The sequence below is a fragment of the Hylobates moloch genome, unplaced genomic scaffold (genome assembly GCF_009828535.3).
Source record: "Hylobates moloch isolate HMO894 unplaced genomic scaffold, HMol_V3 SCAFFOLD_10, whole genome shotgun sequence".
NCBI lineage: Eukaryota > Metazoa > Chordata > Mammalia > Primates > Hylobatidae > Hylobates > Hylobates moloch.
This window is the reverse complement of record NW_026652285.1, coordinates 15039441-15065336: the sequence shown is the minus strand read 5'-3', so window position 1 is coordinate 15065336 and position 25896 is coordinate 15039441. Positions and strand designations below refer to the sequence as shown.

The following is a 25896-nucleotide window of genomic DNA, read 5'->3' as shown; positions in this document are numbered from 1 at the left end:
TGTGGGCCAGGGAAGCCAAAAGACTGACACCCCTGGATTAGGCAAATTACTTCTTTGTCTGCTTCCCTGAATGTAAAACAGGAAAATATCTATTCCTCAGGAATGTGTTGAAGCTATAGAAGATAACAAATGTGAAACCTCACAAAAATGAAACAGCAACAAACATTCAAGGTTGAGCCTGGGCAACATAGTGAGACCCTGTCCCTACAAAAAAATTTTAAAAATTAGCCAGGTGTGATGGTGCACGTCTGGAGTCCCAGCTACTCAGGGGGCTGAGGTGGGAGGATAGTTTGAGCCCAGGAGGTTGAGGCTGCAGTGAGCCATGATTGTGCCACTGCACTCCAGCATGGGCAACAGGGCATGACCTGTCTCAAAAAAAAAAAAAAAATCAAGATTGTAAAGACAGTTAAGCATTGTACAATATTAAGAACACAGACTTGGGGATGACTCTACCTCTTGCTGGCTGTATGATCTCAGGCAAGTTATCTAACCTTTCTATGCTTCAATGTCCTCATCCGTAAAAATGAGGATAATAATAATATGCAACTCATAAGGTTTTGAGGATTAAATTACTTAATATATATGAAGGGCTTAAAATGGTAACTAATAGTAAATGCTATATGTATTAGCAATTATTACTGATAGTATTCATGTCTAAAATATCCTATGTATAAAACAGTGAAATCAGGCCGGGCGCGGTGGCTCACACCCGGCCAGCACTTTGGGAGGCTGAGGCGGGCAGATCACGAGGTCAGGAGATCGAGACCATCCTGGCTAACACGGTGAAACCCCCATCCCTACTAAAAAATACAAAAAATTAGCCGGGCATGGTGGCGGGCGCCTGTAGTCCCAGCTACTCAGGAGGCTGAGGCAGGAGAATGGCGTGAACCAGGGAGGCGGAGCTTGCAGTGAGCTGAGATCGCGCCACTGCGCTCCAGCCTGGGAGATAGAGCGAGACTCTGTCTCAAAAAAAAAAAAAAAAAAAAAACACCAGGAAATCACTATAAAGTGAAAGGAACTGCCAGTAGGTGAATATACAGAGACCAGGCTGGACCTCTGCTCTACTAATTGTTAAAGGATTTAAAGGCTAATAACATGTGCCAAAGAAATACAATTTGAAAAATACAGTGGGAGGTGAAAGGGTCCACAGATCCACACCTAGGAGAGAAAACTTTCTGAAATTACCTTTCCAGACAGAGGGAGAAGAAATTGTGAACTGTACTAAGGTGCAACCCTGAAAAGTACTGGAAACACAGACCCAACACATAGGAGGAGCTCATCATATCTCTTGCTTGCCTGGGTTATGGGGCAACAATGACTTAGAAGACACTACAACCAGGACTTTAGGATCCTGAGAAACTCAGGGAAAGAGTATTCTAAAAATTTAGGAAGAATTTTTACAAATGAAAGGAGATGGGGAAAGAGATGGCAACAGGAAGGAACTACACTAAGCATGTGCATTGAGATCTCACAACATACATGAGACAAGACAGTTCTAAGATATGAGTCTTCTGTATCTCTCTTTCTGAACCAAGTATTTCTGCTTATTTCAATAAAATATGAGTAAGTACCAATTAGGGATCACGGAACTTCCTTATTTTTCCTTGGATACTGCTTCACTTGCAGTATACATTTGAAATACATTCTGAAAGCCTTCTGGTATGGTTGCAATACAATTATCCCTCCATTGTGTCCCAGGCCTCTATAATGAACCATGCAAACCAAATTTATTAAACAAATTCCAGGATTCAAGGCAAAAATCTTTGTGTGGGTGAGGAAAAGGTCTTGGTGGCATCAGCCAATATTCTGGATAGGTTCTAAATACAAAACCCAGCCAAACAGTCTGCAACCTTCCAGTAGTTCTAAATGAGGAACCATAAAAATAATGTTGTTAATTCTCAGTAATATTAAGAGCATAATGGTATAATGGAATGGTAATAACACAAATCTGAATTATGTACCATATTTCATTAAGACATTTACACTCTGACTAATCAGTGTCACCTCTTCTTTAATGGCAGAGGACACAAAGAAACAGCAAGCAAGATTCCAAGGACTTACTCATGATTATACCGTGACTCAGAAGCCAGCCAGAGGCTGAATCAGTGTCCTGATTTCCACAAAATCTGTGCCCCTCTCTCTGTTCCAGGTGTGCTTATAAAGCCCCTTTTCATTCCTTATTGACTTTCCATGGGCTCCTAGTGCACTTCACTGAGTGTTCTGCGAGTGACAGCTCAGGGACAATATGCCCCTGGACATGGTCATGCTGCCACAGGAGCTACTGTAAAAACTCAGAGCTGTAAACAAAATACCTCTCTGTGGCATGAGCAAGTCATTCCTTTGGTCTGTAGGGCTGACAAGCTTCTTTAAAATGTTATCATCTTTTTTATTTTTTAGAGGTGGAGGTCTCACTTTGTTGTCTAGGCTGACCTTGAACTCCTGGGCTCAAGAAATCCTCCCGCTTTGGCCTCCCAAAGTGTTAGGATTACAGGTGTGAGCCAACCATACCCAAATCTAAAGTGTTATCATCTTTTTAAAAGCATTCATTTAGGGCCGGACGTGGTGGCTCACTCCTGTAATCCCAGCACTTTGGGAGGAAGAGGTGGGCAGATCAGTTGAGGCCAAGAGTTTGAGACCAGCCTTGCAAACCCTGGTCTCTACTAACAGGGCGAAACCCTGTCTCTACTAAAAATATAAAAATTAGCTGGGCATGGTGGCGCTAATCCCAGCTATGCCAGAGGCTGAGGCATGAGAATCACTTGAGCCTGGGAGGCAGAAGTTGCAGTGAGCCAAGATCACGCTACTGCGCTCCAGCCTGGGTGACAGAGTGAGACTCTTCACAAAAAAAATAAAAAATAAAAACACTTATCTAAACATCTTACAGTTTACTATGGGGCAGAGGGAAAGAATTATTATTTATGTTGTGTTAAAGCTACTATGTATAAAGATTAATAACATAAGTTCCAGTTATAGCTCAAATGAAAATCAATAATTTACAGGGCTATAGAAACTTCAGGGAGAGTACAAATACCTAAAGTATGTTATGGGTTTGAAAAGCTAACTGAACTATAAATTGCTGATCAATGAATTGCTTCTGTTTCTTTTTATCCCCACTTAATTACAAAAAGGACCCCAAGTGAACCAGAAAGAACTGCAAGTCCTGCTCCCATGAAGAATGAAAAATGAAATTAAATACCGACCATTACTACAGTTTTCTTAATAATGTTGAGAAGTACGAATGAAGACCTTGGATTAGGCTCTAGAGAAGTGATTTAGCAAGTCAAGCCTTATTAACTTTATAGATGTTGACTTTAAAATTCTGTAAAAAATAAATATATAAGTAAAAATAAAAAGCAGGGAGGAGGAGGAGGAGAAGGAAAAACAATAATAGTATTTTAAAAATTTGTTTTAAAGGTTTTTTTTTTTTAGAGACAGGGTATCACTGTGTTGCCCAGGCTGGTCTTGAACTCCCGGCCTCAAGTGATCATCCAGCCTCAGCCTCCCAAAATGCTAGGATTATAGGTGTGAGCCACCATGCCCAGCCAAAAATTTGGTATTTTTTAGCAGAATCTAAAAGAATGGTATTTATGAAGCTGCCCCTTTTGCACAGAGTAGTCTGGCTTTCTATAAGAAAGATACAAGCCAGAAAACAATACCATTTTAATTAAAGCTGGTGTGTATGAGGAGAAATACTGAATGGCAGTCTGCATACTACCTTCAAAGGGAACACCACAAGAGGTGAGAAAAGATAACATGAGTCACTGGGATTGATGAGACTGACATGGAAGACTGAACAAATACAATGGATTTAGTTAATGCTAAAGTAGTTTGCTTTCAAGCTTTCCTCTTTTAGTTCAGTCTGCGTCACTTTGACTTTCCTTAAAGTTGTGTGGGATAAAAGGAGGAATAAAATTTTGCCAAAAAAAAAAAAAAAAAAACCCACCGCTCAAGAAATGTGTAGGGAAAAATTTCTTGAGGTAAAATTTTTATGGAGACTATTTCTTTATCTTAGATCTGGTATAACAAATATCCAGGCAGCTCTTCTATGGACAGAAAAGAATCAAGTTCCCCTTCTAGGGACAGTGTACCAGTTCATGCAATATGAAAACTTGATTTATAATTTAACAAGTATACTCTACTTGTCTTTCCTGCCTGGGATGTAAATTTAACAGAAATCCTGAAGATGCTGTTTGGGAAATACAGATTCCAATAGAGAATTACTGATCTACTGCATCATATTCAATTCTGAACTAAAATTTAAAAAAAAAGAATTGGGTATTATTATGTAGTATTAGTATATATTAGTATGTAGTTCACTGAAAATGGAAAGAAGGGAAAAAGGGACTCAAAGTCTAACTATCTACTCTTAGCAGCTCTTTGGCATTCACCACTTAGTTTTAGGAAAAGAGTTAACATAAACCCTTAGACGGCTAATCAAAGATTAGAATTTAGCAGTGTTGGGGCAGGCGTGGTGGTACACGCCTGTAATCCCAGCACTTTCGGAAGCTGAGACGGGCAGATCACTTGAGGTTAGGAGTTGCAGAGCAGCCTGGCCAACATGGCGAAACCCCATCTCTAATAAAAAAACAAAAATTAGCTGGGCATGATGGCAAACACCTGTAATCCCAGCTATTTGGGAGGCTGAGGTTGCAGTGAGCCGAGATCGCGCCACTGCACTCCAGCCTGGGCAACAGAGTGAGACCCCATCTCAAAAACAAACATAAAAAAGAATCCAGCAGTGCTGAAAATTCAACAGTCCTGAGAAACAAGAAATTCTCCACTTGGGCCTAAAAACTCTTGAGGAATTTCCATTCTTTTTCCTTGCTAGGGGAAATTTCGGGTAACAAAATACAGTGAACATTTAGTGTTAGCAGTTGCTAGTGAAGTCCCAAGAATTCAAACTGATTTCCTTCCTTCTAAGAATGCAAGTGAGGGCCATTTAACCAATTACCTTAGTGTAGACTTATCTCAGATAAAAGTAAAATCACATAGTCCAACAGATATTTCCTACTACTATTATATAATCAATATTTTTACCCTCATCACAAGTCTTATTCACTGTGGTCAAAATCCAACAACAGAGTAAGTTCAGCAACTTAATCACTAGATTTTTGAATTTCATAAGGGCAGGGGACCATGTTCTATTCATCCTTCAATTCCTAGCACCCAACACAGTGTCATCACACAGTTGGCGCTCAATAAACATTTGACAAAATAAACTGTTACCATGTAAAATGTCCGAGTCATCTTCAACAAAATCAATGTCTCTCAAGTCCCATTCTGCGTAATTGTCAAATTCCTGTTTAGGGGAACAAAAAAATCCCCACCCCAAACCCATCGGCTTTGATTAATGTCTTTACAGCAGCCATGCTTTAGAAGTAAACAGAAAAAACACAAGCAAACAATTGTTTAAAAAGTCTAAATAGGGCAAAAGGCCACAATACTGGCACAGGTAATAGGAAGTCATGGGAAAAACCTAAGAGGCTTACAAGCAGTAGTGACAACAAAAAATTGGAATAGTTATGAGTTTAGGAATGAAGCTAAACATACTGCTCTAAAAACTAAAATTAGTCTGAGCTGGGCACAGTAGCATGCACCTGTAATCCCAGCTACTCAGGAGATTTAGGTGGAAAAATCACTTGAGACCAGGAATTCAAGACTGCCTAGGAAACAGAGCAAGATCCTGCCTCTGAAATAAATAAATAAATAAAGTCAATTCATTCTTTTTTTTTGGAAGCAGGGTCTCACTCTGTCACTCAGGCTGTAGTGCAGTGGTGTGATCTTGGCTCACTGCAGCCTCGAACCCCCAGGCTCAAGTGATTCTCTTGCCTCAGCCTCTCAAGCAGCTGGGTCTACAGGCATATGCCACCACATTCAGGTAATTTTTGGTTTTGGGTTTTTTTTTTTTTAAGAAACAGTGTTTTGCCATGTTGCCCAGGCTGGTCTCAAACTCCTGAACTCAAGCAATCTGCCTGCCTCAGCCTCCCAAAGTTCTGGGATTTATAGGTGTAAGCTACCACATTTGGCCAAACGATCTTTCAAGTTGTGAACTAGATGATAAATCAAAAGACTTGTGGCTACATTCACATGTCTTTCAATTCCACAGCTGAGCAAGGAACGCATAGTTTTTATACACATTCATCATTCTTTATATACTTGTGGATATAGTAAAGGAATCAGTAAACTACTATTCAGCCTACTGTCTGTTTTTGTACATAAAGTTTTACTGGAACACAGGCATATTCATTTGTTCTTATATTATCCCATGCTGTTTTAGCACAGTAATGACAAAGTATAGTTACAATAGAAATTTTATAGCATACGAAACCTAAAATATTTACTATCTGGCCTTTAATGCAGTAAGTTTGCCAACCCCTGATACAGTACAATCTTGAAAGCCCCTAGATGTACAGTAAGAACCAGACTACAGGCCGGGTGCGGTGGCTCACGCCTGTAATCCCAGCACTTCGGGAGGCCGAGGCTGGCAGATTGCCTGAGGTCAGGAGTTTGAGACCAGCCTGGCCAACATGGTGAAACCCTATCTCTACTAAAAATACAAAAATTAGCCAGGCATGGTGGCAGGCACCTGTAGTCTCAGCTACTTGGGAGGCTGAGACAGGAGAATCACTTGAACCCAGGAAGTGAAGGTTGCAATGGGCCGAGACCATGCCATTGCACTCCAGCCTGGGCAACAAGAGCAAAAACTCTGTCTCAAAAAAAAAAAAAAAGAACCAGACTACAGGAATTTCATACCTAAGGAAGTGGAAGCCAGCACTGATGTAACTTAAGAAATGGGTTATCTGGGGTTTTTTTGTTTTTTGGAGACAGGGTCTCACTATGTTGTCTAAGGTGCAGCTTAGTGGAATGATCACTACTCACTGCAGCCTTAACCTCCCAGGCTCAAATGATCCTCCCATATCAGCCTCCCAAGTAGTTGGGACTACAGGCATGCACCAGCACACCCAGCTAATTTTTTATTTTCTGTAGAGACAGGGTCTCACTATGTTGCCCAGGCTAGTCTCGAACACCTGGACTCAAGCAATCCTCCATTCTCAGCTCCCAAAGTGCTGGGATTACAGGTGTAAGCCACTGTTCCCGGCCAGAAATAGGTTGTTTGTTTAAAGAATTTTTACTGTTCCATATGTGAAAATGTTTACAAATGAGAAAAGGCACTCAAACGTAAGAAAATGTGGCTGCCTAAAGGTCCTACAAATTATAGTGCCTTGAAAAATCTCCTTTTAGTGGTATGGAATCTATGGGTGAGACAGAAGGTTCATGAGAAACAAAAACAAATTTTTCCTACTTTGGGCTAAAAACACATTTATCCTACCTCAATGAAATCTGCTCGAGCTGGCATGTACCCGGCCATGTCCCGAGAAAGCAAGGAGTCAAAGGTAGGTCGGGGAGGGTCATCTGTAGCTGGAAGAATTTAGAAGGTTTCTGAGTTAACTAATACAATATTGGCATGAAAAAATGACATAATAGTCCAAGAATAAATAAAATTTAAAATGGTTTTTATAAAAGGAAATGTGAAAAAGACAAAGTATTATGAAAACAGGTTTTTTAAAAAGAAAAACCAAGACTCAGGCAATCCTTTAAGTAAATATAGGGAAATTTCTTCTGATTTCTGCTTTCCTAAAATGAAAGGAAATCATGACTTTTTTCTTTTAATATTACAGAACCTAAATATTTACCGTTGGCTTCGGCTCCCTTATCCCTTAGGATGAACCTCAATTTACAAAACTCATCCAACTGAGAGGCAAAAAAAAAAAAAGATGGGAAAAAAACAAACACTGGAATTGGAAGTTAGCTGGAATTAAGTCCTAGCTCCAACACACACTAGTTCCATGACCCTGCACAAACTAACCTTTCTGCATCAGTCTCCTCGAATGTAAAACAAAAGCACTTGCTCTGCCTGTCTCACTGGGTTGCTGTTAGGAAACAAATGGTCTAATGGATTTGAGAACAAAGTGCTAATAACATCAAAGTGCTATCCAAATAGGAGGTATCAACCAGGCACAGTGGCTCACACCTGTAATCCCAGCACTTTGGGAGGCCGAGGTGGGCAGATCATCTAAGGTCAGGAGTTCGAGACCAGTCTCGCCAACACAGCAAAACCTTGTCTCTACTAAAAATACAAAAAATTAGCCAGGTGTGGTGGCACACACCTGTGGTACCAGCTACTCGGGAGGCTGAGGCACGAGAATCGTTTGAACCCTGGAGGTGGAGGTTGCAGTGAGCTGAGGTTGTGCCACTGCACTCCAGCCCGGGAGACAGAGCAAGACTCTGTCTCCAAAAAAAAAAAAAAAAAAAAAAAAAAAAAAAAAGGAGGTATTACAACCTTTAAGTTAGTCAGCTATAAAACTGTTTCTAGAGAGTATGAGGAAAGAGAAAGAGAAAAGGAAAGGGAAAACATTCATATCTCATTACTTGTGCCCTGGGAGTCATTCAGGAAAGATGGTCATTTATAATTCATCATGTTTTTGGTTATATTTTATTAAGAGACCCACTGGTCCCACAGGTACATGAGATTAAAAAGTTCGCCATCACTGACACAACCAAGTGAACAAAAATAACAAACCGATTCTTGGGCTTGACACCGAGGCAATTAATAATAATGAGTCAAATACTGTATTCTCTAAGCAACTCATATGTATAATCATAAGCTCTCCAAAGGGATTGAAAAAAAACTTGCACTTGTAACAGCATAGAAAAGGTTTTCCCTTTTTGACATCTCATTTTACAAAGGAAAGCACTGAAGTTAACTGATATGTTCAAAGGACTCAAGGTAGGTGGAACTACACATTGGCTTCAAGCACCTTGATGTCCTGTATAGAACTCTGACCCTTAGAGTATGTTCCTTCTTTGCCACATTATAATCCTGACTCTTTTTTTTTTTTTTTAAGAGACGAAGTCTCACTCTGTCACCCAGGTTGGAGTGCAGTGATGTGATCTTGGCTCACTGCAATCTCTGCCTACCTGGTTCAAGTGATTCTCCTGCCTCAGCCTCCCCAGTAGCTGGGATTACAGGTGTCTGCCACCATGTCCAGCTAATCTTTATATTTTTAGTTGAGACAGGGTTTTGCCATGTTGGCCAGGCTGGTCTTGAACTCCCGGCCTCAAGTGATTTACCCGCCTTGGCCTCCCAAAGTGCTGGGATTACAGGCACAAGCCACCATGCCGGGTCGATCCTGACTCAATAGCTGCCATACTAACTCCTCCTATCCTCCGTGATATCATTAGCTGTCCAAGTCATCAAATCACTGTTTATCTGCTACTGAAACAGGGCCCAAGGATGAGCTAAGTATCTCTTAACAAGATAGGGAGGCACTTACAGTGAAATGGAATAGCTGTGTCGGCAGTTTTTGCTTCCTCTGCTTGTTTCAGGTTCAGCAGGGTAGATGCAAACAGAGGGTTATTGATGAAATGCTTCATATAGTGCTTCTCACACTCCTCCTTGGTCTTGGTGCACATTTGATTGGCTACATCCTGCCTAGAGGATTGTGGGAAAAAGAGAGAAGAAAGTGGTACTTGCATTTACACATAATAGTAAAAGCATCATTTGCTCTTTTGATATTTTAAGTCACATCCATATAATATACTCTGATATTTCCAAATTGATATCAAAAAGATATTAGCAGAAAAAATGAGATAAATATAAGCCTAGATTGGTGTAATCTGGTGTTCCATATCTTGCTAGTCTAAAACACAGAAATAATGACTAAAAAGTCCTTTCTTTTCCACTTAAAGAAAGATGACTGAGGCCAGGCGCAGTGGCTCACGCCTGTAATCCCAGCACTTTGGGAGGTAGGTGGATCACCTGAGGTTGGGAGTTAGAGACCAGCCTGATCAACACGGAGAAACCCTGTCTCTACTAAAAATACAAAATTAGCCAGGCGTGGTGGCGCATGCCTGTAATCCCAGCTACTTGGGAGGCTGAGGCAGGAGAATTGCTTGAACCCAGGAGGCAGAGGTTGCGGTGAGCAGAGATCGTGCCATTGCACTCCAGCCTGGGCAATGAGAGCGAAACTCCATCTCAAAAAAATAAATAAATAAATAAAGATGACTGGAAAATTTGTAAATTTTCCTGTGAGCTAGGCCCTACAGAAATAATTGCTGTAAATAATAATAAGTGACTTCAGAACATTCAAAATATAGAGAAATATAGTTTTATTTTGCATAATATTTTATGGTTTACCAAACACTTCACATAAACATTTCTTTACTAGAGCTGCTATGAGATGCCAGGCACTGAGCTAGAAACATTCACAACAGAATTTAAGTAAAACCTAGTGTTAAATTTGTGGTATGGGTATTGTTACTATCTCAATTTCAAAGAAGAAAAAATGAGGCCCAAAAGAATTAATAAACTTGCTTAAGAATCTGACCAGGCATGGTGGCACACACCTGTTATTCCAGCACTTTGGGAGGCCAAGGTGGGAGGATGGCTTGAACTCAGGAGTTCAAGCCTGGGCAACACAGTAAAATCCTATCTCAACAAAACATACAAAAATTAGGCAGGGGTGGTTGCACACGCCAGTAGTCCCAGCTACTCGGGAGCCTGAGCTGGGAGGATCACTTGAGCCTGGAAGGTCGAAGCTGAAATGAGTCGAGCTCATGCCCCTGTACTCCACCCTGGGCGACAGAGCAAGATCCTGTTTCCAAATAATAATAATAATAAAATTTAAAAATTAGCTGAGTATGGTGGCGCACACCTGTTGTTCCAACTACTTGGGAGTCTGAGGAGGGAAGATCCCTTGAGCCCAGGAGTTCGGGGTTACAGTGACTGTGATCACACCACTGCATTTCAGCCTGGGTGATAAAGTCAGACTGTCTCAATAAAAAAAAATCCCGGACCTGAGCCAAGGTAATGGAGAGGTAGAGGTGAAGTCCTCTCCTCAAGGTCTCTCTTCCACAGCATTTCACTTGTCTTCCCCTAAGGCATCACTGTGCTGTTTTGTGTACTTCAATCACTTGTATAGATATTTTAAGTCCCCTGCTACAACTATAAGCTTCCTGAAGACAGGATGCATCTCATAATTCTTAGCTCTAGCCCACTCACTGTCAAACTTAGTGCCTTACCCACAGCGGATAGAGAAGCTATGTCTTTTTTATGTTCTTTGTTAAGAGGGAAGGACAGAGAGGATTAGACTATTTTAGAGAGAATGGTAAGCAAAAAAAGCAAAAAATGAAAAACTAGGCCAAAGATGACTAGCAAACTCCTCACAAGTGATTACTTTTCTACCTCCTTTGATATTCCTCATTGTACACAGTATTTTATGATGCTTAATGAATACTGAATGAATGAATACAAGCAAAATGTGAACTAAATTCAGGTCTCCTTCTTCAGGTCCCTGGACATAAGGGAGGGAGCAGAGCTTATTCTAATGAACACCAAGAAAGGTTATATACACCAGCAAGTCAGGACAGGGAGGACCTAATTAAGAGTCCTTCAGTAATAAGCTATGTAATCAAAAGAAATCATTTCAACCCCCTAGGCTTCAGATAATTTGTGAACAAAATATATTCAATGCCTCTGCTATCTAGTTCATAAAATAAAAGCATCCATATGAAAGTGTTCCCAAAAGATAAAAACGAAAGTGGTAGTATTAAGTGGTGCCGCCCCCTAGGTCAACAGCAGTGAGTGCTATTCAATTCGGCCGGTTTTGGACTAAGGCAGGTGTTTGAAAGCTAAAAACAGAGAATGCTATCGGGAAGTCTGTGAAACTTGAATCTTAGGTATGACCATCTAGCTAAAGTCTGATTCACTTAAATGACTAGGGCATCTACAACCAACAAAAATTCATAAAATCAGAAGGGAGTAATAACTAACGAAACTAAACTTCCCTACTATTCAGAAAGGAATAATAATCTTCCCACTGTTGATACATCCAAAGTGGCCTTTTAAAGCTGCTCAGTCATGGACCGCTAAACATCCCATATCCTTGTGACACATTTCGACACTGGAAAAATAATGTACAGAGGGGACTAACTTGTCTCTAAATCATGGGTTGATAGGAAAGCAACACATATTTTCTCTTCCTGAGGTTCCTTCCTTTACTCTTCAACAACAACTTCTTCTCTGAGCCCACTGGGGCAGGACAACTCTTAACACCAAGCTCTTACCAATTTCCAAAGCCACAGTCCATCACAGCTTCTAAAAGGGCCATTTCTTCTTGAGCAGTCCAGCTGGGATCAAGGACAGGAAAATCTGAAGTCTAAGGAGAAAAAAAGTTTTGCTTAAGAACAGAGATACTGGCTGGGCGCGGTGGCTCATGCCTGTAATCCCAGCACTTTGGGAGGCCGAGGAGGGTGGATCACGAGGTCAGGAGATCGAGACCATCTTGGCTAACATGGTGAAACCCCGTTTCTACTAAAAATACAAAAAATGAGCCGGGCGTGGAGGCGGGCACCTGTAGTCCCAGCTACTCGGGAGGCTGAGGCAGGAGAATGGCGTGAACCCAGGAGGCGGAGGTTGCAGTGAGCTGAGATTGTGCCACTGCACTCCAGCCTGGGCAACAGAGCAAGACTCCGTCTCAAAAAAAAAAAAAAAGAACAGAGATACAAATGGAATCTGGGGGCCAGGCACGGTGGCTCACGCCTATAATCCCAACACTTTGGAAGGCAGAGGCGGGTGGATCACTTGAGGTCAGGAGTTCGAGACCAGCCTGGCCAATATGGTGAAATTCCGTCTCTACTAAAAACACAAAAATTAGCTGGGCATGGTGGCACATGCCTGTAGTCCCAGCTACTCAGGAGGCTGAGGCAGGAGAATCACTTGAACTGCGGAAGCGGAGGTTGCAGTGAGCTGAGATCGCGCCACCACACTTCAGCCTGGGCGTCGCAACAAGACTCTGTCTCAAAAATCAAAAATAGGCCGGGCACAGTGGCTCACACCTGTAATCCCAGCACTTTGGGAGGCCGAGGCGGGCAGATCACGAGGTCAGGAGATTGAAACCATCCTGGCTAACACGGTGAAACCCCATCTCTACTAAAAATATAAAAAATTAGCCGGGCCTGGTGGTGAGCGCCTGTAGTCCCAGTTACTCGGGAGGCTGAGGCAAAAGAATGGCATGAACCCGGGAGGCAGAGCTTGCAGTGAGCCGAGACTGCGCCACTGCACTCCAGCCTGGGCAACAAAGCAAGACTCCATTTCAAAAAAAAAATTAAAAATTAAAAATAAATGGAATCTAGGAACTTCGACTGTAGTACTAGTTTATAGCTGAATGATGAGAGATACCTAGAGTACATTCTTATTAGTTGTCCACCTCTCCCACCGGTTTCCACCATTAGCTAGAAGGGCCTCCATATCACCTATAAATGCCAAACAATTCATGCAGATAGACATATATTTTTAAACTTAACACAGAGGTAGAGATAAATATTTTAGTATGCTCCCATTTAGCTAAGAAAGAGGAAAAGACAAGTATGTATGTATTTTTTTAAATGGAAGAATAAAACACATTAAAAAAAAAAAAAAAGGTTACTATGGGGAGGAAAAAGAGAACAGGGTAGAGACGTCTATCCAGAAGCTAGACATCTCTGAATATTCCTTGCTTGTAGATTTAACTTTGAAACATAAAGAGTATAATATTAAACTTTAGGCTGGCCTCAGTGGCTCATGCCTATAATCCCAACACTTTGGGAGGCCAAGGCAGGTAGATCTCTTGAGGTCAGGAGTTCAAGACAAGGCTGGCCAACATGGTGAAACCTCATCTCTACTAAAAACACAAAAATTAGCCGGGCATGGTGGCACGCACCTGTAGTCCCAGCTACTCGGGAGGCTGAGGCGGGATAATCGCTTGAACTGGAAGGTGGAGGCTGCAGTGAGCCGAGATCACACCACTGCACCCTAGCGTGGGCAACAGAGCAAGACTCCATCTCAAAAAATTAAAATAAAAATAAACTTCAAAATCTTAAGAATAAAATCCAAAATATAACGAACTTGGAAATCAATTTGAAGGCATAATCACACAGAAAGGAACTATTTCAAGTGATTTTGAAACAATTTGACTAAATATCTCTAAGTAGGATATACCTTAAAAACAAAAGAAACTGCCAAATCTTAAATTGTTTCTTTAGTATTGACAGTTATTTTGAGATTAGTGTATGTGCATATGTTACGAGGTAAAGCAAATAAATAATTACGTTGGTTAGTGTCATTGGGAAGTGTAATTTTTGGCTTGGGAAAAAAGGAAAGATACAGCTGTAAGATCTGTGAGGTTATGTAAAAACCTCGTAGTTGGCCAAGCATGGTGGCTCATGCCTGCAATCCCAGCATTTTGGGAGGCCTGGGTGGGTGGATTTTTTGGGCTCAGGAGTTTGAGACCAGCCTGGGCAACATAGTGAAACCCCATCTCTACAAAAACTACAAAAATTAGCTGGGAGTGCTGGCATGCACCTGTAGTGTATGCCACTTTGGGAGACCTGGGTGCATGGATTGCCTGAGCTCAGGAGTTTGAGACCAGCCTGGGCAACATGGCAAAACCCTGTCTCTACAAAAACTACAAAAATTAGCTGGGCATGGTGGCACGCACCTGTGGTTCCAGCTACTTGGCAGGCTGAGGCGGGAGGATCGCTTGAACCCAGGAGGTAGAGTCTGCAGTGAGTCGAGATTGCACCACTGCTCTCCAGCCTGGGCAAGAGACTCTGTCTCATAAAAACCAAAAACAGGCCGGGCGCGGTGGCTCACACCTGTAATCCCAGCACTCTGAGAGGCCGAGGCGGGTGGATCACGAGGTCAGGAGATCGAGACCATTCTGGCCAACACGGTGAAACCCCTTCTCTACTAAAAATGCAAAAAATTAGCCGGGTGTGGTGGCGGGCGCCTGTAGTCCGAGCTGCTCAGGAGGCTGAGGCAGGAGAATGGCGTGAACCTGGGAGGTGGAGCTTGCAGTGAGCCAAGATGGCACCACTGCACTCCAGCCAGCGGGAAAGAGAGAGACTCCGTCTCAAAAACAAACAAACAAACAGAAAACAAACAAACAAAACTCTTGTAGTCTCGTATTTAAATTGAAAGTTTTATTATGAACTCGTGTTGTATCTTAAAAGAAAAATAATTTCCTAACACTGTTCACTGAAAAGGTCTAGAAAAAATGACCAACCCAGTAGCAATGAGTAGCTGGGATTACAAGCATGTGCCACCAGACCTGGCTCATTTTGTATTTTTAGTAGAGACAGGGTTTCTCCACGTTGGTCAGGCTGGTCTCGAACTCCCGACCTCAGGTGATCCGCCTGCCTGGGCCTCCCAAAGTGCTGGGATTATAGGCATGAGCCACCGTGCCTGGCATCAAAGAAGCTCTTAAAGACTATAAAGGTCATGTCGAAAAAATTCAGAAGTCAACTTCCAGAGACTCCTGTTAACTAAAAATGGAATATTTTGAGCATCAATAAGGATAATAACCACAAAGGATTGAAACATCAAATATTTTAAATATGTGGAGGATGCTAGGAAACCAATGCATATTCTCAAAACTGGTAAATAAAGGGAAGTAATCATCATTTCTCTTTCCTTTCCTGTATAAACGTTACTCCGAGGGACCACATAATAATAAGAAATTTCTAACTCATAAATTAAAATGAGTGATAGAATTAAAAGATTAATGTTTTGCAATCCTTGGTGAATTAACAGATCCAGACAATGGAATGAATCTGAAGTAGTCATTAAATGTAACTACTAATTTATAGGAAACACAGAAGAGAGAGGAACACATTAGTCAACAAAATCCAGACTGTACTAACTTCTGTAAGACAAACAATCCAGTTTTTAAAAATCAAACAAATAATAAGAAATGAGAGCGAGGAGCTTCCGGGCTGCTGAACACATGGAGGTGGAGGGCAGTGTACCCAGGGAAGACAGGAAAACTCTGTACCCCTTCCCACATACACCCTGCCTCATGCATCTCTTATGGCTGGCTGCTCGTTTTTCAACATCACCAGTGTTAAATTATGTATCGTCTGATATGATAAAATGAGAAGGCAATTCACCTGTGATCTTCCACCTAAACACCTATAATCCAAATCTAATCATTATAAAACATCAAACCTATGAAGACAAAATTGAGAGACACCGTACAAAATACACTTCGACCTGTCAAGGTCATGAACAAGGAAAATCTAAGAAACTGTCACAGATTGGAGAAAACATTATGACTAAATGCAGTGTGGGATCCCCAATTGGATCCTGCAACAGAAAAGGACATTTGTGGAAAATCTGGAGAAATCTGAATAAAATCTATAGTTACTAGTATTGTAGTAATGTTCATTTCTTTTTCCTTTTTTTTTTTTTTTTTTTTTTTGAGATCAAGTCTTGCTCCATAGCCCAGGCTGGAGTGAAGCTGCATGATCTCAGCTTACCGCAACCTCCACCTCCCGGGTTCAAGCGACTCTCCTGCCTCAGCCTCCAGAGCATCTGGGATTACAGGCACACACAACTATACCTAGCTAATTTTTTGTATTTTCAGTAGAGACAGGGTTTCACCATGTTGGCCAGGCTGGTCTTGAACTCCTGACCTCAAGTAATCCGCCCACCTCGGACTCCCAAAATGCTGGGATTACAGGCATGAGGCACTGAGCTCAGCCCTTTTTTCTCTTTGAGACAGGTTCTTGTGGCTGGAGTGCACTGGTGTGATCATGGCTCACCGTAGCTTCAAACTCCCGAACTCAAGCAATCCTCCTGCCTCCACCAGCCAAGCAGCTAAGAATATAAGCATATGCAACCACCCCCACCTAATTTTTCAATTTTTCTGCAGCAATGGGGTCTTTCTAGATTGCCCAGGCTGGTCTCAAACTCCTGGACTCAAACAATTCTCCTACCACAGCCTCTCAAAGTGCTGGGATTATAGGAAAAGAGCCACCGCACCCGGCCAATGTTCATTTCTCAACTTTGATAAATGTACTATAATGTAAGATGTTAACATTTGGGGAAGCAGGATGAAGGATATATGGGAACTCTCTGTACTACATTTGCAACTTCAGTAAACCCAAAAATGGCTGGGCACAGTGGCTCACACCTGTAATCCTAGCACTTTGGGAGGCCAAGGTGGGAGGATCCCTTGAGTCCAGGAGTTTAAGACCACCCTGGACAACATGGCAAAACTCTATTTCTATTTCTCTCTATATTTAAGAAGATAAAATTTTAAAAATAATTATTCTAAAATAAGACAAAAAAAAAAAAAAAAGAAATGAGAGAAAGGGAAGGAAAACCCATACAGAATAGAAAATACGTAAAAGGCAACCAACTGGAAAATTGAAATGTGTGAATCTTATTTGTATCTGAATTAAACTGCAAAAAGTAAAAAAAAAAAAGTTGTAATACCACACTACACTGACTAAAATAGCTAAAATGAATGAAACTGATAATGCCAAATGTTGGCAAGCACATGAAGCAATCAGAACTCTCATATATTGTCAACAGAGGTGTAAAATGATACAAATGCTTTGGAAAACTTGCCAATCGTTTCTTTAAAAGTTAAACAATCATTTACTCTATGACCCAGCAATTTCACTCCTAGGTATTTATCCAAAAAAAAAAGTGAAAACGTACGTACATAGAAAGCTTTATATAGGAATACTCATTGCAGCTTTATTCACAAGAGCCCAAACCTGGGTAAGGCCCAGGTGTCCATCAAAGGGAGAATGGATAAAAAACTATATTATGTTCATACAACAGAATATTACTCAGTAATTAAAAGAAATGATTAGCAGCAAATGTACTACTAACATACACAACATGACTAAAACTCAACAGCATGCTGAGTGAGGCCGGGCGCGGTGGCTCACATCTGTAATTCCAGCACTCCGGGAGGCCAAGGCAGGTGGACCACCTGAGGTCAGGGGTTCGAGGCCAACCTGGCCAACATGGTGAAACCCCGTCTCTACTAAAAATACAAAATTAGCTGGGCGTGGTGGTGGGCGCCTATAATCCCAGCTACTTGGGAGGCTGAGGCAGGAGAATTGCTTGAACCTGGGAGGCGGAGGTTGCAGTGAGCCGAGATTGTGCCACTGCACTCCAGCCTGGGCAATAGAGAGACTCTGTCTCAAAAAAAAAAAAAAAAAAAAAAAAATGCTGAGTGAAAGAAACCAGAAACAACAGAAGTGTACATATAGTATGATTCCATATATATGCAGTTCTAGAATATGCAAACCGATTTATGCTGATAAAAAAAAAAATCAGAACAATGATTGTTTCAGGGGTAAAAAAGGCAGCAGGGTTTTAGATATTAAGCCTTTATGAAATGATGGGGAATGTGAAGTGACTAGAATTACGTAGAAGCCTAATGAAATACTAAAAGATGAAATGATATACTGTCTAGGTTATTTGCTTCAAAATAATCTAGAAAGGTGATGGTTTAGGCCAGGTGCGGTGGCTCACGCTTGTCATCCCAGCACTTTGGGAGGCCGAGGTGGGCAGATCACCTGAGGTCAGGAGTTCAAGACCAGCCTGGCCAACATGGCAAAACCCCGTCTCTACAACAATACAAAAATTAGCCAGGCATGGTGGTGTGTGCCTATAATCCGAGCTACTCAGGAGGCTGAGGCGGGAGAATCGCTTGGACCCAGGAGTCGGAGGTTGCAGTGAGCCAAAATCAACCCATTGCACTCCAGCCTGGGCAACAGGGCAAGACTCCGTCTCAAAAAAAAAAAAAAAAAAAAAAAGAAAAGATAAAAGAAAAGGTGATGGTTTAGATAAAGTAAGATTGGCCACGAGTCAATAATTTTAAGAGCTAATGATGGGTAAACAGAAATTTATTACCACTATGTGGTAGTTGGTTACAATGACAGACCACATTTTCATCTGTGCACGTACCATGAATATGCCTAGCACGATGATGACCACATTTTCATCTAAGCATGTACTATGAATATGCCTAGCACATGAGGTATTATGAGATCCAAGAGAGAAATTTTGGAGTCTATGTCTATACTAAATTCATAACCCTCTTGGGACTTTCAGCCTAAGTACATCATGTGGAGCCAAGAGCCACCCTCACTGTGCCTAATCTGAATGCCTGACCCACAAAACTGTGGGAGATAATAAAATGGTCATTTTTAAGCATGAGGTTTTGAGGTAGCTGTTACATAGCAATAGATAGCCAAACATCATTCTCTCTTGTGTATATCTGAACTTTTCCATAATAACAAGTAAAAAAAAATAATCTGAAGACCACACAAGAGGTCTTTAGATTACACAGGCACTTAGAACTTGTTATACCTTTTGTTAATGACAAAAAAAACCTGTCACGATTTGTGAGATTACACTACCAATAAGCAACACATTTTCATCTGAGCACGTACTATGAATATGTCTAGCACATGAGGTATTAGGAAATCCAACAGAGAAATTTCAGAGTCTGTATCTATACTAAATTCATAATCACTCTCAATTCAGTAAGTACCAAAAGACATATAAATATGACAATGCACACATTAGTTGAAGAGACTTATTTGTGAAACTGTATTTTAGAATATTAATTGTTTCTCAACTAACTTTACTGTGAGATAAACAATAAAAACTTTCTACATCACAGACACACCAAAGAAGGCACAAGGCAGTTTTACATAAAGTTTAATTAATATTATTCAACTCCTGGACCAAACCTCAGCACTTCTGAACCACAATCTCTCACAGAAGAGTCTAGAAATCTACATGTATAAGAAGCTCCCAGGCAATTCTTATGTACTGAAGTTTAAGAATCACTGGTATAAAAGGGTGTGGCAGAAAGAGCTGCCTTGACTTGTTCAAAGTTCTAAGAATTACAAGACAAAAATAGGCCTAGAATTCAGAAATCCTGGTTAACACACCACCTACCATAGCATGAGTAACTCCCAAAAATACAGCTCTGTGACATGACAAAAGTACTGAAAACCATTTAAAGTTATCTGAGGCAAAAAAATCAAGTTTTGTGTAGAAAGCTAAAATTTGGTCATCATGCCTATAGAAGGAAAGATTCACTGGGAATAAATAAGGTGGGCCACAAAAAGGAAGTATTAGTAACCCCCAAAAGCTCCCCAAAGTAAAGGACAGTACTCTGAAATGTGATTGTATGGGTGTTGAATATGTGAGAAAAGGATGATGTAATCAGAATGAAGTGATGTGGAGTGAAACTTAGTCAGTACTTTCAGCATTATGAAGAAGACATGATGCCAGAATAGCTAAAGAAAGCTTGTGGTCAGCTTTCCTACAGTGAATAAGCATGACTACCAACCTACCCAAGCGATACTGAATTATCCCTTAAGGAATTATTTCACAATGTGAATGAATAAATTTGTATTCTGGCTCTAGGTATTCTTGCATTAATTTGGGAAAAATAAACCCGCTTTCTGAAGACCTGATAACCTTGGTGAAATTAACTCAAATCCACAGCTACTTTGAACAGTCTCCTAACCCTTGATTTTTGCAATTAAAGGGGGAAAAAAATTTATTCCAAGTCTTACAATTACTGAAGCCATTAAAAGACTGAAATTGTTTAGAGATGGATAGAGGAAGGCTAGCTAGTTGGCTCCCAAGAACTCTAACTAGTTCTTTGATTAATTCATTGTGGCCTAGAATCTGACCCTGAATATTATAAGCCCAGAAACTCATTTTAATAGGACTCCACCAATAGTCAGGCTCAGAGATGCTGATTCACCCTTTCTAAACTTTTAAGAGACTGAAGTAAATATACTACAGTGCTGTAGGAGGCCCAATTCTAAAGATGTTCTCTGGCTGGGCATGGTGGCTCATGTCTATAATTCCAGCACTTTGGGAGGCCAAGGTGGGAGGATCACTTGAACCCCAGGGTTCGAGACCTGCCTGGGCAACATGGAGAAACACTGTCTCTATTTTTTTTTCAATAAATAAATAGAATAAAAATAAAGATGCTCCCCTCATCCTAAGATTCCTGTTTTCTGATTATTCCATCAAACACTAAAGAGGCACTGCTGGGAAAGGACTTTACAGATGGAATAAAGGTTACTAATCAGCTGACCTTAAAGTAGAGAGACTATCCTGGATTACCTAGATAGGCCGAATGTAATCCACGAGTCCTTATACATAGTTGAGGTGCCTGCTGTGGTGGCTCACACCTGTAATCCCAGCACTTTAGGAGGTTGAGGGTTGAGGTGGGAGGATCACTTGAGCCCAGGAGTTTGAGACCAGCCTGAATAACATAGAAAGACCTCTGTCTACAAAATTTTTCTTTTTTTTTTTTTGAGACGGAGTCTCGCTCTGTTGCCCAGGCTGGAGTGCAGTGACACAATCTCAGCTCAATACATGCTCTGCCTCCCGGGTTCATACCATTCTCCTGCCTCAGCCTCCTAAGTAGCTGGGACTATAGGCGCCCACCACCACACCCGGCTAATTTTTTGTGTTTTTAGTAGAGACGGGGTTTCACCATGTTAGCCAGGATGGTCTCGATCTCCTGACCTCATGATTCACCCGCCTCGGCCTCCCAAAGTGCTGGGATTACAGGCGTGCACCACCAAGCCCGGCCTACAAAAAAATTTTTTAAATTAGCCAGGCATGGTGGCTTGTGCCTATAGTCCCAGCTAGTCAGGTGGCTGAGATAGAAGGATAGCTTAAGCCTGGGAGGTCGAGGCTACAGTGAGCTGTGATTGTGCCACTGCTCTTTAACCTGGATGATAGAGTGAGACCCTGTCTCAAAGTAGAAGAGGAAAGCAGAAGAATCACTCAAAGATTCAGCACAGGAAAGATAAGGCAGTAAGAGAGGTCATAGAGATTCCCTGGATTTCATCAACAACCTCAAAGACTTCCTGTGCTCCTGGCTTTGAGGATGGAGAAAGGGGGCCCAGAGGCAGGGAATGCAGACAGCCTGTGGAAATGGAGAACATGCCCTGATCAAAACAGTGGCATCCTTCCTAAAACCTTAAGGCAGTGAATTCTGCCAACAACCTGAAAGAATCTAGAAGTGGATTCTACCCCAGGGCCTCCAGGTGAGAGTCCAGGCTGGCCAACATCTTCATTTCAGCCTTATGGAACCTGGAGCAAACCAGTTGAGCCTAATGATCTTCTGATCCACAGAACTGTGAGACAAATTTGTGTTGTCTTAAGATATCTAATTTTTGGTAATTTGTTGCAGCATCAATAGAAAACTAATATAGATTAATCTACTATGTGAAATTTTAACTGTCAAGCCTGCCAGCATCCTTTCCTGTAAGAAAAACTACATGGGGGCCAAATGTCAGAAAACTGCTTGAAGTAGGAGATTTAGTTATATGCTTAATATGCTCTGATAACTGACAAAACTCTGACAAAACTTTCTTTTTTTTTTTTTTTTTTGAGACGGAGTCTCACTCTGTCGCCCAGGCTGGAGTGCAGTGGTGCGATCTTGGCTCACTGCAACCTCTGCCTCCCGGGTTCAAGCGATTCTCCTGCCTCAGACGCCCAAGTAGCTGAGACTACAGGTGCACATCACCACACCCAGCTAATTTTTGTATTCTTAATAGAGATGGGGTTTCACCATATATTGGCTAGGCTGGTCTTGAAGTCCCGACCTCAAGTGATCTGCCCAACTCGGCCTCTGGAAGTGCTAGGATTACAGGCGTGAGCTACCGTGCCTGGCCGACAAAACTATCTTGAAAAAGGTATATATACCCGTCAAGCAGACTGGATATTCACTTTGGCTTATTAAACCACCCACTCCCATGGCCAGGGCTTGGAAGGACACTACGAACACTCTTATTCCTTCTTTAAAGGTGGCAATACAATTAATCTATAGCCAAGTCTTATTCAGGCTTATAAACCAGTCTGCCTCTTCAGTGATTTCATGTATTAAATCATTTGCTGTGTTCACTTTATAACTTGACTCTCAGAAGGTAACTAATTTCCCCAAGGCAAGGGAATGAACTGCTCAACAAAAACACCACTGTCCACATGAACCACATAAAAATACCATGAGCACACAGTGACAACGCATTGGCTGTGTTTATCAATGAGTTTAAAAAGCAGCATACCTGTTATCCTCATATCAAAAGTATTTCCTTTGAATACTTTCCAAATTTCAAACAAAAATCTGAGTATATAAAACTACTTTTGTGCTTAAATACCTTGATAGATCCACAAAACCCTAAAAAACTTATTGGATAATAATTACCTATTTCCGAAGGGGAGAAAAGGTAAAGATACTCAGAGATTAAGAAAACTAATTCCCTGAAGTCTAAGAGAGCTTAAAGAAAAATGGAAGAAAAGAAAAACTACTTCCCAGTCTAATTCTTGAAAAAAGTGAACAGAAATTCCCAGCAACTTCATCATTACCATTATTTCATAAGTATGATCGCTTTGATGTTTCTTGTACTCAAAGCCTCGAGTGAAACACTGCAAAGAAAGAAAAATTAAGTTAGCAAAAGCTACTTTCTTAAAGGACAGAGGTGGTTTATGTTATTCTTCTGACAAGTTTGGGTTTTTAAAATTTTATTTTTGGAGACAGGGTCTCGCTCTGTCACCGAGGCCGAAGTGCAGTGGCACCATCATAGCTCACTGCAGCCATAAACTCCTAGGCTCAAGGGATCCTTGTACCTCAGTTTCCCAAAGTGCTAAGATTACAGGTGTGGGCCACCACACCATTTCTTGACAAGTTTTTTTTTTTTTTTTTTTTGAGACAGAGTCTTGCTCTTTCACCCAGGCTAGAGTGGCGCCATCTTGGCTCGCTGCAACCTCCGCCTCCCAGGTTCAAGTTGATTCTCCTGCTTCAGCCTCTGGAGTAGCTGGGATTACAGACACCCAGCACAACACTCAGCTAATTTTCATATTTTTGGTAGAGACGGGATTTCACCATCTTGGCCAGGCTGGCCTCGAACTCCTGATCTTGTGATTCACCTGTCTTGGCCTACCAAAGTGCTGGGATTACAGGCATGAGCCACCTAGCCCGGCCAACAATTTCTTAAGGATTCATTTAATCTTGTCTGCAGCTGCAACAGAATGGTGGAATCATGATCACAGCTTTTCAGTGGCCCTCACAGAGAAAAAACAAGTCTGAAAAAAATACTTTTTTCTAAGACAACTCTTTGAGAAGAGCATACACCCTGGAATCACAATCATACAGCCTAAATTTGAATCCTGGCTCTGTAACCGTATTTTCAGCCATTCTAAGATAAATATTTTTTCATATTTTAAACTCTGGGCTGGGCATTGTGGCTTGTGCCCATAGACCTAGTTACCCAGGGCAGGCCGAGGGAGGAGGATCATTGAGCCCAGGAGGTCGAGCCTGCAGTGAGCTATGATTACACCACTGCACTCCAGGCTGAGCAGCAGAGCAAGACCCCATCTCTAAAAAAAATTCTTTAATTTTTTTTAAAGAAAAATAAAAAGTCCCTGAAGTAGGCCTGGAGTAATCCTAGCATTCTGGGAGGCTGAGGCGATAGGATTGCTTGAGCTCAAGAGTTCCAGACCAGCCTGAGCAACAAGGCGAGACCCTTTCTCCACAGAAAAGAAAAAAAAAAATTAGCTGGACATGGTGGCACAAGCATGTAGTCCCAGATACTTGGGAAGCTGAGGTGGAAGGATCACTTAAGCCTGGAAGATAGAGGTAGCATTGAGCCATGATCATGCCACTGCACTCAAGCCTAGAGGACACAGTGAAACCTTGTCTCAAAAAAATAAAAAAACTCTCTGAAATCAAGATTCATCTTATAATCGAAAGTACATCACAACTTTCGAGGCCGGGCGGGGTGGCTCACGCCTGTAATCCCAGCACTTTGGGAGGCTGAGGCAGGTGGATCACGAGGTCAGGAGATCGAGACCATCCTGGCTAACACGGTGAAACCCCGTCTCTACTAAAAAATACAAAAAATTAGCCGGGCGTGGTAGCGGCGCCTGTAATCCCAGCTACTCGGGAGGCTGAGGCAGGAGAATGGCGTGAACCCGGGAGGCGGAACTTGCAGTGAGCCTAGATGGCGCCACTGAACTCCAGCCTGGGCGACAGAGCGAGATTGATTCGTCTCAAAAAAAAAAAAAAGAAAGTACATCACAACTTTCAGCAGCCAATTTTACATTTTAACATTTCTGAAATTCAGGTGCTTCTTATAATCAATGGTGTCTTAGATCTGATAAAATATGGTATTTGCTGTGTGACCTTGAACAAGTTACTTAACCTCTCTTAGCCTAAATTTCTTCATCTGTAAAATGGGGATACTAATCATAGGTACTTCATAGGATTATAGTGATGATTTAAGGGTTAATTCACGTAAAGTACTCAAAGTGGTGCCTGGTAAAGAGTAAGTACTTATAATTAGTATTATTATTACCATTATCACCCACAAAAATTGTTTCTTCCCTTGTCATCTATACAGAGATCAGTCTTCAACAAGACAATAAACAGTGTCATCAAAAGGAATAATATTCCAGTTGTTTCCTGTAATTTCAATACTTTAACTTAAAAAAACAGTGTTATGGCCGGGTGTGGTAGCTCACGTCTGCAATCCCAGCACTTCCGGGGCTGAGGCAGGAGGATCACTTGAGGTCAGGAGTTTGAGACCAGCCTGGCCAACGTGAGAAAACCCCGTCTCTACCAAAAATATAAACAATTAGCTGGGAATGGTGGCATGCACCCGTAACCACAGCTACTCGGGAGGTTGAGGCAGGAGAATCCCTCGAACCCGGGAGGCAGAGCTTGCAGTGAACCGAGATCACGCCACTGCACTCCAGCCTGGGTGATAGAGCAAGACTCTGTCGTGGAAAAGAAAAAAAAAAAAACAACAGCCGGGCATGGTGGCTCACGCCCTGTAATCCCAGCACTTTGGGAGACCGAGGCAGGCAGATCACCTGAGGTCTAGAGTTCAAGACCAGCCTGACCAACGTGGAGAAACCCCGTCTCTACTAAAAATACAAAATTAGCCGGGGGTGGTAGTGCATGCCTGTAATCCCAGCTACTCGGGAGGCTGAGGCAGGAGAATCACTTG

At 41.7% G+C, this 25896-nt stretch overlaps 1 protein-coding gene across 6 annotated transcripts in view; it reads right to left on the bottom strand.

Annotated features, from left to right (window-relative positions):
- The window catches only part of TADA2A (transcriptional adaptor 2A), a 73693-nt gene that overhangs the window by 28851 nt on the left and 18946 nt on the right, over positions 1–25896 (bottom strand). For all 6 annotated transcript variants that reach the window (XM_058445277.1, XM_032163079.2, XM_058445276.1 and 3 more), the window contains 5 exons: positions 23255–23314; positions 12127–12218; positions 9336–9493; positions 7331–7419; positions 5227–5299 (listed from right to left, as the gene is read on the bottom strand). In XM_058445277.1, the coding sequence (XP_058301260.1) occupies positions 5227–5299; positions 7331–7419; positions 9336–9493; positions 12127–12218; positions 23255–23314 (472 nt within the window). The remainder of the gene's footprint in view (positions 1–5226; positions 5300–7330; positions 7420–9335; positions 9494–12126; positions 12219–23254; positions 23315–25896) is intronic.